This window comes from Lithobates pipiens, unplaced genomic scaffold (assembly GCF_037356315.1).
Source record: "Lithobates pipiens isolate NorthernLeopardFrog02 unplaced genomic scaffold, aLitPip1_a1.2 Scaffold_169, whole genome shotgun sequence".
NCBI lineage: Eukaryota > Metazoa > Chordata > Amphibia > Anura > Ranidae > Lithobates > Lithobates pipiens.
The window spans coordinates 1,003,476-1,019,503 of record NW_027507754.1 but is presented as its reverse complement, the minus strand read 5'-3'; the positions used below and the strand labels follow the sequence as shown (position 1 = coordinate 1,019,503).

The 16,028-nt window shown below is 41.2% G+C and overlaps 1 protein-coding gene across 1 annotated transcript in view; it reads right to left on the bottom strand.

Moving 5' to 3' along the window:
• SYTL2 (synaptotagmin like 2) overlaps positions 1–16,028 on the bottom strand; it is a 185,401-nt gene that overhangs the window by 114,997 nt on the left and 54,376 nt on the right. The window contains exon 2 of the mRNA XM_077484927.1: positions 9,308–9,660. Within this exon, the coding sequence (XP_077341053.1) occupies positions 9,308–9,408 (101 nt within the window). The 5' untranslated portion in view covers positions 9,409–9,660. The remainder of the gene's footprint in view (positions 1–9,307; positions 9,661–16,028) is intronic.

The window sequence follows — 16,028 nt, the reverse complement described above, 5'->3', positions numbered from 1 at the left end:
CGAATTAGAGAAGGTAACGGTAAGCCCAATCAAATCAGCAGCTCATTTGGGGGTAAGTGCTTCACTAATATATTCCATGGACTTTCAAATGCCATTGTAACAAGATAGTCAATGTTATTCACTTCATCTGTCAGAGGTCAAAGTTATGGCTGATCAGTGTATATTGTGACGGACGACAAATTCTTTTCTGCAGGCTTGCACACCCAGGACCTCTAGTTTCTAATCCTAAAAAGGAAAGGTCACTCCTTAGTGAGTTATTGACTCCGAACAAATATGTTCAAACCAGATGTCCCAACACTTCCCTGGAAGCATCACTGTTCTAGGAAACTGACTCAGAGCATGCACAGTATATGCCATAAAGTAGCATTAACCGATTACTTTACCCAGTGTGCATAAAGTGGCCAACATGGGGATTTCTCCGATGTTCTCATTCTCAGAAAGTGGTCTTCCTAGTGGCCATTGGCCAGGAGGGTTTCGGAACTGGCGGCCTTGTCTTGCAAGTCGACCCATTTGATTATCCATAAGGATAAGGTGGTGTTGCCACCGCAAACTTCTTTTCTGCCAAAGTTGGTTTTGGCGTTTCACATCAATGAAGACATTGTGTTAACATCTGTGTCCTAAACCGACACCCTAAGGAGGTTTGCCTTCATTCGGAAGTCAGACTGTTCGTTTCGGTAGCTGGTCCGAAAAAAAGGTATGGCGGCCTCGTTTGCCACCATTTATAGGTGGATCAGACAGCTTGTGGTACAGGCCTACACCTTGAAGGGGCAGATGCCCCCCTTTCCTGTCAAGGCCCATTCCACCAGGGCAATTGGAACCTCTTGGGCTTTCCAACATCAAGCGTCAGTCGCTCAAGTGTGTAAGGCGGCGACTTGGTCGTCCGTTCACACTTACCAAATTCTACAAAGTGGATGTAAGCGCATTGTCTGATGCCTGCTTTGGCCGCAAAGTTTTGCAGGCGGCCGTGTAATGTTACAATTCTGCACTCTTTACTCGGTTTTAAAAATAGTTACTTTTGAGTATTAATGCACTGTTGCATTGTTGACCGCAAGTTCTAATGCAACTAGATAAGATGGCAATTCCCCTGTTAGGGAGCACTTCTGGTTGTGGGTGAAGTTTTTATGCTGTTCCCACCCCTCGTTATGACGCTGCTTGGGGATGTCCCTGTCAGTCAGTGAACAAAAGAAAATAGGATTTTTGTACTCACCATAAAATCCTTTTCTCTGAAGTTAACTGACTGACACGGCACCCTCCCCTCCTATTGGTTTACGTTATACTGCTTGTTGACGTACCGAGCTGCAGGAAGCAGGCTGAGGGGATATTACTAGAGGGACCACCCCCTGAGCGTAACTCTAAAGTTCTGTTTTTTTCACAGGTATGACATGTCCTGCCTAGTCCTCTCCTGAAGGTGGCGTAATAACCCTACGGTCAAGATTAATGGAGCTGTGTCAGTCAGCGAACAAAAGAAAAATAGGGTTTTCACTTCTTTAGGGATGCTCATATAGCAGGTGTAGCGCCGGTACTCCTGATGAGTACCCACTCTGTATGTAAATATAGTTTTTGCCCAAAACTGTAGTTGAGTTTTGGGGTTAATTGTGTGAAATTATGCTTTGGCATCAATTTGGCTGGGCTATATCAAGGTTCTGCCTGGTCATAGGTGGAGTTTGCACCTGTGAGAGGCATTAGAATGCCTGGTTGGACGCATTGGGTACCAATCTCTCTCTCGGAGCCAATCAGTGGGTGCATTGGTTCCGCTGTGTATTCCGGGAGAGGGTACTTAACCTGTTCCCGACCAGCGCACGCCGATGTATGTCGGCAGAATGGCATGGGCAGGCATATTGGCGTACAGGTACGTCCAATCTTCAATGCCGCCCTGCAATCACGAGCGCGCCGCCCGGTCGGGACCCCCGTGAGTCCGGTCGCGGGTCCCGCGGACTCCATTGCCGCGGGCATACCTGCAATCGTCTCACGGGACGGCTGAATGGAGGAAATGCCGTGTAAACAGCATTTTTCCATTCTGCCTAGCAACTAGTGACGCTGATCTCTGCTCTATGCGATTGGAGCAGAGATCAGTGTTCACTAAATGAAAGCCCAACCCCCCCACAGTTAGTAACACACCCCTAGGAACACTTAACCCCTACACTGCCACCCACTGGTTAACCCCTTTACTGCCAGTATCATTTACACAGGAATCACTGCATTTATATAGCAGTGGATTACTGTAGAAATAACAATGGTCCCAAAAATGTGTAAAAAAAAAATGTCTGATGTGTCCGCCGCAATGTCGCAGTCACAAAAAAAAAAAAAAAAAAAAAAAAAAAAAAAAATCGCTGATCGTCGCCATTACTAGTAAAAAAAAATAAAACATTTATAAAAATGCCATAAAAAAAACTATCCCTATTTTGTAAACGCTATAACTTTTGCGCAAACCAATCGCTTATTGCGATTTTTTTTTACCAAAAATATGTAGAAGAATACGTATCGGCCTAAACTGAGGGGAAAAAAATGTTTTTTTTTTTATATATTTTTGGGGGATATTTATTATAACAAAAAGTAAAAAATATGGTGATCTAATACCACCAAAAGAAAGCTCTATTTGTGGGAAAAAAAAGGACGTCAATTTTGTTTGGGAGCCATGTCGCACGACCGCGCAATTGTCCGTTAAAGCGACGCAGTGCCGAATCGCAAAAAGTGGTCTGGTCTTTGACCAGCAAAATGGTCCGGTCTGTAAGTGGTTAAGGTGCTGAAGTCACGTGGTTCTGGGTTCCGGTACAGAAGTTGTTGCAGACTCCATGGTCCTGGTCCCCCTGACCAGCCCCTATAGGCCCTCATGCCCTGGGGTGTGGATCCATCCCTTGCCGAGCTTCGGAACTGGCTAGTCTGAGGCACAGTAAGTGGAAGGAGGAGTCTAAGGTTTTCCGGTGCCATCTCGGGTTTGGAGAGGCCCAGCAACTTGACAAGCAACCAGGGGAGGACTCTACAATAAGAGGGCCACGCATGAGGCTGGCTTCTCGGCAAGAGCCTGGAAGCGGAGCTGTTAAGGACACTAATTGAATCTGCATTTCTTATGGTATCGCTGGACCGGCTGCAAGATTCTGGTACAGTAAGAAAGTTCCTCCCTCTATCCTTCCGTTTGCAACTAATTTTTCAACCAAGTCTGTGGCAGAGACTTTGCCAAGCTAAAATTAATTGTTGGCTGCTAGTATCTATAAACTAGGATTTATCAGACAGTTAAAGAATCCAGTTGCGAGTGGCTATTCCCTGGATTATGTAAAGAGAGGCTTTTATTGAAATCAGCAGTTCCAAAGTACCTGAGCTATACTTCATCCTTATACCCTCTATTCCCAACTGAGAGACCGAGTTCTGTTTACCGTAACTGTTTTATGCAAATAAAAACTGCAAAAAAGGAATTAAAGTGTGGTCTCTGCAGTTACTGGGCCATCAAATCTGGAAACCCCTAGACAAGAACGGCGAGTTACGAGCTGGAGGAGGTAATCAGTAAGCCCAGAAAATTTAAGCCGCTCTTTCGGGGGTCAGTGCTACACAGGTACAAGGATATTCTACACCAAGAATAGCAATGAGTTTCATATACAAACATCCATATGTTTGCTTTCTTTTGTATGAGCTAATTGAACACAACCTGGTCAGTAACAATGCTACTCATGCACCATATGGATGTTTGTATATGAAACCCATTGCTTTTCTTATATTGTAGAATATCCTTGTACCTGCTATATGAGCATCCCTGAAGTCGTCAAAACCCCATTTTCGAAACATGTCATTGTCTCACTTAATTCAACAACTTTTGGTCAAGGTTTTGCCAACTATCAGTATTGAGACACCAACGTGTTTTGATGACTTCTTCAGGGATGCTCATTTAGCAGGTACAAGGATATCCTACAATATAAGAATTTCAATGAGTTTCATATACAAACATGCACCATATGGATGAGTAGCATTGTTACTGACCAGGCCGTTTTCAAATGCCTCATACAAAAGACAGCAGAAAGCAAACCTCTGGATGTTTGTATATGAAACTCATAGCTATTAGTGTAGAATATCCTTGTACCTGCTATATGAGCATCCCTGAAGAAGTCATCAAAACCCTATTTTCAAAACAGTCAGTGTCCGTTTGTTCACCGACTTTGCTCAAGGTTTTGGCAACTATCAGTATTACGTTGCCCATGTACCATTTTTGAGCTGTTAACCTTTTAGGAGTCATCCTTGATATGTAATAAAAGTAACTTTTTTTTTATACAATTACTTACAAAGCCATCCACAACTCTGCCCCCAGCTATATCACTGACCTAGTCTCAAAATACCAACCTAATCGTTCTCTTCATTCCTACTAAGACCTCCTACTCTCCAACTCCCTCATCACCTCCTCCCGTGCTCGCCTCCAGGACTTCTCCAGAGCCTCTCCAATCCTATGGAACTCCTTACCCCCATGTGTCCGATTATCTCCTACTCTTCAGCTTTTAGACGATTCCTGAAAAACCTCCTCTTCGGGAGATGCCTAGCCTACCCACACCTAACTATTTTCATTTTCATTTTCTCCATCTGATCATCCCCCACAGATATTACCTTTTTGTTTCACTTGACACTTCCTTCTAGATTGTAAGCTCTAACGAGCAGGGCCCTCTGATCCCTCCTGTATTGATTTGTATTGTAACCAAACTGTCTGGCCTCATGGTGTAAAGCGCTGTGCAAACTGTTGGCTCTATATAAACCCTGAAGAATAATAATAATAATAATAATAATAATAATAATCTTTGAGTCTCTATGCGGGGCCAATAAAAGTCCCTTTCAAGTGGGGGGTATTCTGGTCTTTAATCATAATTGGGATGATGGCACTCACAATTCTCTACCATATATCTATTTAGAGCTGGTAAGTATGGCAGTTTTTTTTGTTTTGTAGTAACAAAAAGGAAGGTCTTTAGAGTATATGGGAACCATCACCTAGATGCTCTTCAGTGCCCATCGTGCTCAGTTTGCTAAAGGGAAGCAGAGGGACCAATAGGATCACCAGGGGATTTCACATAAAGCAAGCAATACAAACAGGATACATTCTCATACAAGTACATATCAGGAATATGAAATGTTTGGACAGAATTCTATTCTATAGAGTTTAACACTGGACTACCCTCAATCATCCAACCAGCCATCTGGACCAGCACTATACAAATGACCATTTAAAGGGCTAAGATTGTTCATTATACACATTAGACGATCGATAAACATTCTGTACAGTCAGGATCAGTCTATGCAGCAAGAATCAAGGAGACCTTGAGCAGATAAAGGACAGACTGAACATTAAAAGTCTGAAGGTAAATGGGGAAATGAGAGGAAGGACATTATCGATGTCATTAGGGGCTTTCAGGAAACGGAACGAGTTATTATTATGTCTATATAATTGGGTGATGTTATGAGCTCAGCAAATATTGTCCTACAGCAAGCCACCTTCATCCATTAACTCATTCTGCATCATGCTTAGAAATGGCGCTCAGCATCTTTTTAAAGCGTCTCTGTTCTAACCTAAAAAAAAAAAAAAAAATGATTAAATACTTCAGCTTGCCAACACTATCTGGTGGCTGCATTTGTTTTCTTTAGGCCGATTTCTCTTTTTTCTTCAACTGATGTCCTGGCAAGTAACACTTCCAGTTTTACAGTGGCCACACAGGTTTCAGTAAATGGCAGATTTATTTTCCAGTTGATCTCCTCTAATCCAAATAATTGATCTTTAGCAGACAACCCATTTGAGCTACATTGTCAAAAGTATCGGAACGCCAACCTTTAAAACGCACATGAACTTTGATGGCATCCCGGTCTTAGCCCGTAGGGTTCAATATGGAGTTGGACCACCCTTTGCAGCTATAACCGCTTCAACTCTTCTGGGAAGGCTGTCCACAAGGTTTAGGAGTGTGTCTATGGGAATGTTGGACCATTCTTCCAGAAGTGCATTTATGAAGTCAGGCACTGATGTGGACAAGAAGGTCTGACTCGCAGTCTCTGCTCTAATTCATCCCCAAGGTGTTCTATCTGGTTGAGGTCAGGGCAGTAAAGTTCCTCCACCCCAAACTCCACTGATTCCATTGACATGACAGCTATTCTCTCCATTGTATTGAATGATAATTTATTTTAATAAATGGAAGGTTTAGGAAGAATTCACTGGGCCCTGGCTGTGAATATGAGTGAGAAACATTAAAAAAAGTGTTACTAAACCCACAGCAAATAAGTCTGTATATGCAGTAAAGCATGCTTGTTATACTCCCTGTGGAACCTAAGAGGTTAATCCCCCTGCATTGTGTAAAAAGGCAGTTTGATCCTGTCTTCTCTGATCCTCCCCTTCTTAGACAGTCCCCAAACAGAGCCTTGGGGGCACTCATCACATGCTCAGTTTGGTGTGTATTGATATTTTTTTTGGGGAGGGTGCATGTGATCAGCACTGTCTGGACAGAGGGTCAGGGGTCCTGCAGCCTCATAGGGACAATCAGGGGAGAATGAAAAAAACTCCTCCTACAAGCTTTAACTAGACACTAATAAAAGTCATAAAACTGCTATATACTGCCGATGAGAAAAGATTTCTAGTAATTTATATTCACTAAATATATTGCATTTCCATGTGCTGTGTACTGTGGGAGACTAGATAGAGTGAATGCAAGCTCTTAGGTTTAGCGACACTTTAAAAAGCAGGGGTCTCAAACTGGTGGCCCTCCAGCTGATGCCGAACTACAATTCCCATGAGGCATTGCAAGGCCGACAGTTACAAACATGACTCCTATAGGCAGAGGCATGATGAGACTTGTAGTTCTGTAAGTTTGAGACCCCTGCTTTAAAGGGTAAATCTCGATTGTGGACACCAGCATCCTCTCATTAGCCAAATTATCAGTTTTCAGTGAAATGATGATTTGTTTCTTCAGGTAATTTGGAGATAGAGATCTATCTATCTATACACACACTTTACTCTGTGCAATACCTTTACACCCTAAAAAAGAAAAAAACAAAAAAAAACAAAAACAAATGAGTGATCTCGTCACGCTACTTTTCTCAGGAAGTGGGCAACTAAATGCATTGGAGAGATAAAAATCAGATCAGCAAGAACAAATATATGAAGAATGCAACACCGTTTTCACTGGAATACATTCTTAGCAAATATTTGTACAGATCACGGTATTTAGAAACACCCAACTAGAATGTCTACAAGCCATATTTCTTTGCGATTTTGCACAAGTAATCGCTTGTATGTATATGTACCATGTAAATCCAAAACATTTTTTAATTTTTAATAAAGTAAGGAACTGTTGATCTCCCACCATCAGGGGTCCCAAATCAGAGATTTCCCCTTTCTGCCCCAGAGACACAAAAGCATTTATAAAAAGGAGGAGATTGCTTTAAGGTTAAAATTCAAAATTAGATGTCCCCTCCAAGACAGATGTCAACAGAACAGGTGTCCCTATAGGAATATTTCCTCTCACTTCCTATTCCTGTAATGACCCAAAAAAAAGGTTTGATGTTCCGTCGCTGTCTGTACTGAGAAAAATGGCCATCAGGACAAAAAAACGGTAGTAATCAAAAGAAATTCACTGCAACACTTCACCTCTATCGATTGATCATGCAAAAAACATCAGAGTACAGGAAAAGGTGACGCGTTTCACACTGTATTCATAAGGTTAGGAGTAAGCTCCAGCCGTAGCGCGTCAACTTTTACTCTACCCCACATGGTCTGTGATGTATTTTGCATGAAGGATCAATAAAAATAAAAAAAAATAAAAAAAGTGTTGGGCGCACAAGCACTACAGTCATATTTATTTGATGCTGGTAAGTGCAATAAGGAAAAGAAAGCAGAGGAAGAAATAGACAGAATGAAAAGGAAAAAAAGCAGCCATATATAGAAATGGTAAACAGAAAGATGCCAGATGCTGAAAAATGCCAATACAGCATAAACTCATCTTATTTTGGGCTTGGGGCCAAGTTTTGTTATGGGTTTGCATTTGCTTGTATCTATGCAACTCTAGCACGAGCCACACACACGCAAGTGTTAGCCCTGGTTCAAACAAATGCCGTTTTGAAGTTCTGCGTGACTTCAGCACAAGTTAAAAAGTAGTCTGATTTCATGTGCAGCTTTCTGATATCTGTATGAATTTAATAGATGTCAATGAAAGACACACTGAAATAGTGAAGGAACTTTTTTTTGATTCTCAGCAATTTGAATGGTTCCCATGCTATGAATGGGGTGCAACTTACATGTGACTTTGAACTGTCAAGTCGCATGACAAGTCACACTGGCGTGAACCAAGGCATATTTAATTTTTTTGTACTGCAGTTACTGTGCATTTATTCTGTTCAGGTGGTCTGCCCTAGTTTACTTGCCTTCTTGTTTATTCTGCATATTTTTTTCCCCCCAAAATCCGTATTTTCTTAAAACAAAATAAAAAAGAAGAAAAAGAAAAAAAAATTGAGAAAAAAAAAAAAAAATAAAAAAAACACACACATCTAAATTTGAAGTCAATTAGGAAATAGAATTATAATCAGGTATTAACACAACTAGAAAATAGAGACCAAAAAAGAAAAAAATAAATAAAAAAAAACCTAGTCACTGTGATAGCGAAAGACCGGACAATAAGAATACAGAACAGATAGTTAAAGTCCAAAAGGAAAAAAATTACTCCACAACCAGCACCAAGATTACAGTGGCATAATAGGCAGGTGAAATATATATATAAAAAAAAAAAAAAAAAAAAAAAAAAGAAGGTTTATTTTGGATCAGTGGAGTAGACAAGCATAGATGAAGGGTGCCACATTGGATAGAGAGTACATAAAAATTTTATATATATATATATATATATATATATATATATATATATATATATATATATATATATATATATATATATATATATATATACACACACACATATACATACACACACACACACACACACATACATACAATAATTTATTTTTATTTTTTTAAAACACACATTAATACATACCTATCCCCCACCCCTTATTTTTCAGAAGGGTCAGAGTGAAAAATGGTCAAACCAATAGAAGTGCCAATTAGGTGTAAAGAGGATGGTCATCACTCGTCATCTCTTCCCCAAATGTCCCTGAATTTCACTCTACAATAAATTCCCCCAAATAACTCTCGATATACACCACATATTACTAGACTCTGGATAAGACTGCATTTAATAAATGCCATCAATGATCCCATCTAGCTAAACACGGATCTCTGGGGGAAAAAAAAATTAAAAAAACAAAAACGTAGGGTCTCAAATTTAACTCAAATAAGAAATGGTCTTACTTTACACGTTCATCCTCCGACTTCTTCAGCTCAGCATCTCTGTTGAGGACCTTCAGGATCGCCTCCTGCTCGGCTTCCGTTAAAAAGCTGAGATCAATCATTTTGCGTTCCAGAAATCAATAGCAGTGTACGTAGAATACAAGAACGATCGTCTTGCAGACAGTCTCGGAGGCCGGTTGAAGTGCAAGAATCTAGCCCAGTCTCCGGAGAACCACTGACCATTACTCTCAGGCAGCAGAATTTTGGGAAGCAGCCACGTTATCGTTTGCAAGATCACATGCTCCACATCTGGACATTTCAGGTGTCACTTAGGGTAGACGTTTCCAAGCAGAGGCGAACATATGACACATCACCTAGGAAAAAAAATAAAAAATTTAATAAAATTAATACATACATACATTGTAGACCATGAGTTGCTAGATTACTTTATAGGCACAGAAGAGTCAATTCACCACAGACATGCATGTTAGAAAAAAGGGAATTTGGAATTCAGAACGGGAAATCTGCAGTCCAACCACCAATGCTTGTCCCGTATGCTTACATCACATTAAACCACAAGGAAAAAAAAAAAAAGTTTTCTATTTAAAGTTGCACTCTAAAGTAAACAGCTAAATACACAAACAAAAAATACAAATACAAGAGCGGTTTTACCAGTCAAGAGACTTTACTGTGCGGTGTTGGCAGGGATGCCTAGCAATACAAGGGGGACCGGATCTTTCTCTGATGCTGTTCCACCTTTAAACTTACAGGTCCTCTCCCTACCTCCACCCTGGAGAAGCAGTAAACTGATTAGCTCATTTCTGGCTGCATTCACTCCTGAGTAGGGCTGAAACAAATAATCGATTAGTTGTCGATTAATAGATTATGAAATGAATCGATCACTATTTTCATAATCGATTAAACAGCCAGCCGATTAGTTGGTCTGCATACAGAATGCATTACATATCAGGCAATACAGTGCAGCACACATACAGCTCAGTACATCATCCATACATGTCAGTAAGTGCCTGAGAACTTGTGAATGTGCGAGGAGCAATGCCTCATGGGACATGTAGTCCCGGGCAGGTGGTGAGTGGTTCTAAAAGGCAGAAGTTTCCTTTACCTTTCTATTTGGGCACTCTATACTGTACTGCAAAAAGCACTGTAGAAACAGTTCAAAAGCAAACTGCATAGGTGAGTACCGAGCCTTATGCTGGCCACACGGATCGATTTTCAGATGAGAATATTCATACGAAAAATCTTTGTACATTCGCTGAATGAAAGAACGTTGTTTGACGTTTTCACTTCCTTTTAACATTGTTTTAAAATGAATCATTTCTGAATGAAAACCACATACACTGTCAGAAAACTGCTTGGTCAAAAGGAATTTTCAATTATTTCTAAATTTTCCTTACACTGTGGTTGAAGACAAACGTCAATTTGACCCCACCAACGATTCGAAAATCAAAACTAACTTTTTTTTTTTTTTTTTTTTAAAGGAAAACATTGTTTTTGTATGGTCAGCATATAATATATTACAGTTCTGCATGAAAATATGCAACGAAGTCTAACTTTTTTTCTTTAAAAAAAAGATCTGAGTCTGTCATTCTCAGAGTGGATTAGAGATTTTGCTCTCTAACCATATAGTTGGTTATTTAGATTTACCACTGCATATAGATAGTTGAGAATAAAATTGCCTTTTTTTTTTTTTTTTTTTAAACTTTACAAATTAACTAAAATTATACAAACACACTTAAGGTTATTAACCAATTTATCAAAATCAATTAGTTGGCCAATTATTATGAAAATAATCATTAGCTGCAGTCCTACTCCCAAGTGTTTTTGCACAATGTTTTGGAGCTTTGACATTTTTGTAATATATATATATATATATATATATATATATATATATATATATACACACACACACACACACACACACACACACATACATACACACATACATACACACATACATACACACACACGACTTGTTACATAATTTGTTGCTATGCGTTTCTGCTTCCAATTGCTTCAAAACAAAAAAAATAAATTAAAAAAAACTACCAGAATCAAATTCTAAAAGTAGCTCCAAAATTTTGAGCTTTAGGACTTCATTTACATATAGCCTAGATTTTGCAGCCGGCGGTCAAAACGTTCCTATCCCAAACGCAATTCTTCCTTGTTCAGGAGAGGGAGGTTGAAGCTCCCCTAACCGCAGAAGCTCCTAAACTCTGGTAAAAGTCTATGTGCACACACAAAAAGAGGAAGAAGAGGAAGAAGAGGAAGAAGAAGAGGAAGAAGAAGAGGAAGAAGAAGAGGAAGAAGAGGAAGAAGAAGAGGAAGAAGAGGAAGAAGAAGAGGAAGAAGAGGAAGAAGAAGAGGAAGAAGAGGAAGAAGAAGAGGAAGAAGAGGATTTTGTGGTTTCTAATTATGAATTTTGACACGTCATCGCTTCCACAGCGTAAAAATCCTCTGAAGATGACCCGGCGGGGTCGAAACGCATCAGTTTATAGTCAAGCACCATTTTAGTGCTTGACTATTGTATACTATTATGTATTGTGAATAGTTTTACTGGCGTTGTTGTCGTCATGTTTATATCTCCTGTACCACAGGTCTTATTTTAAAGAGCCATTTTCCAATTTTTGATATTTTGATCTAATAAAAATGTAAGTTTAACTTTCATTCTAGTGTATTATGTCACTTATTTGCTGCCTGGAAAACACCTTATGGGGATATTCCCATTTTTGAAGCCTATGAGCACATGGACACATAGGGGTGGATTTACTAAACGGCAAATAGATTGCCCTCTGAAAGCGCAGTTGCTCTAGAGTAGTGATGGCGAACCTTGGCACCCCAGATGTTTTGGAACTACATTTCCCATGATGCTCATCCACTCTGCAGTGTACTTGAGCAGTTCCAAAACATCTGGGGTGCCAAGGTTCACCATCACTGCTCTAGAGCTTAGCAAATGAGGCAAGGCTTCATTTTGAAGAGTACCCAATCGTGGGCAAAAAACAAAACCACACACACTTTTGCTTGCACATGATTGGATGATGGGAGTCAGCAGAGCTTCTGCTCATTTACCAAGCTCTGGAGCAACTGCAAAGTGTAGTCTTTTTCCCTTTAGCAAATCAATTTAGGAGCTGACAAAAAAATAAATAAATAAATAAATAAATATTATATATATATATATATATATATATATATATATATATATATATATATATATATATATATATATATATATATATATATATATATATATATATATATAGACGCCAAAAGCTCCTAAACTCACAGTTTAGGAGCTGTAGTGTACGCCTTAGGCATTTTGTAGTTGAGATATGAACCACCACCATAGAAAATAACGAATATTGTTCTCCCCGAGAGATTTGTGCTTCCAGCTACAAAAAGCTCAGGTGTGAATGGGCCGCTGTCACACTGCCCTATCGGCACACTCTTTACACTGCGATATGCCCGATTGGCACCCTGCCTATTCTCTAAACCTTGATGAACAGGAACTGCAAGAGGCAAAATTGGGTGCTTGCATTCAAGAAAAAAAAAAAAAAAAAAGGGGGAAGGAATAATGCCAGGACAAGTCTGATCATTGGAGAAGAGCAGGCTGCATTCCCAACATAGCTAGAGAACTGACCAAGATGGGGTCTCCTGCTTAGTTTGGTCAGTTTTTAATAGGAAAGCAGAGAGACTAGCAGGAACACCAGGGATTTCATTTTACACAAAGCAAGTGCAGCGGCTTGCTCCTGAAGGAGCACGCGCTATGTGTTTTTCAAAATGTAACTCTACCCAAACTACAGTTTGGTTTGGGTCTATTTGCCTAAATTTGACTTCTGTGTCAGTTTGACTGGGCTGTGAGATGTTCAGCCTGGCCACAGGGGGCACTGTCTCGGATGGCAGGCGTGGAACTATGGTCTGGTTGGGCGTTTAATTTACTCTCTCTCGGAGTCAGGTCAGTGGGAGTGGCCCTCTCGCTGTGCCCTGAAAGATCCAGGAATCATACAAGTGTTCTAAAGCTTAGTTTCCCTACATGTTCTGCAACAACATCGGTGATAAAGACTTTGTTCCTGAGTAAGCACCTTGTTGGCTGCTGGGCCTTGTGAGAGATGGACTGTCCAACCCGAGTGTTCATCCAGCTGTGAATGGCAATTCTCTGGATGCAGTCAACGCAAGTTCTTTACTGTTTTTTGGACTTTGACATTGAGAGTACCTAAACTTTCCTTTTCAACCCTCTGATCTCAAGTTGAAAGACTGTTTAACCACTTTCAGACCGGACCATTTTGCTGGTAAATGACCAGAGGTCTTTTTACACTTTGGCACTGCGCTGCTTTAACTGGTAATTGCGCGGTCATGCAATGTTGTACCCAAACGAAATTTGCGTACTTTTCTTCCCACAAATAGAGCTTTCTTTTGAAAGGCATTTGACTGACTCTGCGATTTTTATTTTTTGCGATATAAACGTAAAAAGACCGCAAATTTTGAAAAAAAATTATATTTTCTACTTTTTGTTATTAGAAAAATCCAATAAACTCAATTTTAGTCATACATTTAGGCCCAAATGTATTCAGCCACATGTCTTTGGTAAAAAAAAGTCAATAACTGTATATTTATTGGTTTGCGCAAAAGTTGTCACATCTACAAACTAAGGTACGTTTTCTGGAATTTACGCAGCTTTTAGTTTACGACTGCCTATCTCATTTCTTGAGGTGCTAAAATGGCAGGGCAGTACAAACCCCCCCCAAATGACCCCATTTTGGAAAGTAGACCCCCTAAGGAAATTGATAAGTGGCATGTTGAGCCCATTGAATATTTTATTTTTTTGCCTCAAGCGAATGAAAGTTGTCATTAAATGATATATTGCTCACACATGCTATGGGCATATGTGAAATGACACCCCAAAATAAAATTCTGCTGCTTCTCCTGAGTACGGGGATACCACATATGTGTGACTTTTTGGGAGCCTAGCCGCGTACCAAGCACCGCCTTCAGGCTTTCTAAGGGCGTAAATTTTTGATTTCACTTCTCACTACCTATTACAGTTTTGAAGGCCATAAAATGCCAAGATGGCACAAAACCCCCACAAATGACCCCATTTTAGAAAGTAGACAGCCCAAGTTATTTGCCGAGAGGCATGTTGAGTCCATGGAATATTTTATATTTTGCCACAAGTTGCGGGAAAATTACAAACTTTTTTTTTTTCACAAAGTTGTCACTAAATGATATATTGCTCACGCATGCCATGGGCATATGTGAAATGACACCCCAAAATAAATTCTGCTGCTTCTCCTGAGTATGGGGATACCACATATGTGGGACTTTTTGGGAGCCTAGCCGCGTACGGGGCCCTGAAAACCAAGCACCGCCTTCAGGCTTTCTAAGGGCGTTACAGTTTTGAAGGCCATAAAATGCCAAGATGGCACAAACCCCCCCCAAATGACCCCATTTTGGAAAGTAGACACCCCTAAATTTACGGGTACACTAGTGAGACTAGGTAATAAATGGCGGGTGCCCTGAAACTATAAAAAAATAACTAACCAACCAGCGTCACCTGTAACAGTTATATGGTGATCACTGGTGAAAGGGTTAACTAGGGGGCAATCAGGGGGCTTTATGCGGTAGTATATGGGGGTCCCTGGCGCTATAAAAAGCTGCGGCGAACCTAAATACCTACCTGCCTAACTAGCGTCACCTGTGACACTAATACATCGATCAGAAAAACGATCGCTTATTAGGCTGGGTTCACACTGGAGTGATGCGGGAACGCCACGAATCCGCGGCGGGTTCCCGCATCGCATGCCTCCCGGCGGCAGTTCACACTGCCCTATGCGAACTCCTGGGAGTGTCAGTGAAATGTTAATGACACCCCCAGATCAGTTCGCATATCGCAGTGCGATCTGCAAACTCGGATCGCATGGTGTGAACACCCATGCGATCCGATTCTGCTGCGGACCAAAAAAAGGGTCCCGTGCGAATTTGCAGCAGGTGCGGCGAATGGCTGAACTCGAATTGCAGAGATCGGATGTGATTTGCACTGCAGTGCGGTGCGAATCACATCCGTTCTCATAAACCGCTGCAATGTGAACCCAGCCTTAGTGACACTGGCGACGGGGGGTGATCACGGGGTTAAACCTTTATTGGGGGGGGTTAGGGGGGTACATTAGAACTAAAGGGGGCTAACCCTAACTGCCCTAACAGTTATTACAGTCACAAATGACACCAATGCAAAAAAAAAAAAATGCATTGTGTCACTGTGACTGGGGGGGCAGGGGTAATTGGGGGGGTGATCGGGGGGTAAAGGGGGGGTGTGAGTGTGCCTGGCATGTTCTACTGTGAAGTGTCATGTTGGTGCAACTCACCGATCCTCTCTCCTCGGTGCCGGAACAAAAAATACCGACACGGAGGAGAGATCACATCACTTCCTCTCCTGTGTTTACATTACAGGAGAGGAAGTGATGCAATGCTTCACTCCCATACGTCAGGAGCGATCGCGAGGGGGTGGCCATGAATGAATGGCCACCCCCTCATCCCGGATCGCTCCTGCACGGATACCGACCGCCGCTGGCACCGGGGGGGGGGGGGCCCGATCGGGCCCCCCACCCACGGAAAGGCAGGGACGTACAGGTACGCCCATATGCCTGCCCGTGCCATTCTGTCGACGTACATCGTCGTGCGGCGGTCGGGAAGTGGTTAATGGTTTGCGTTTTTGCAAATAAAATCCTTTCAA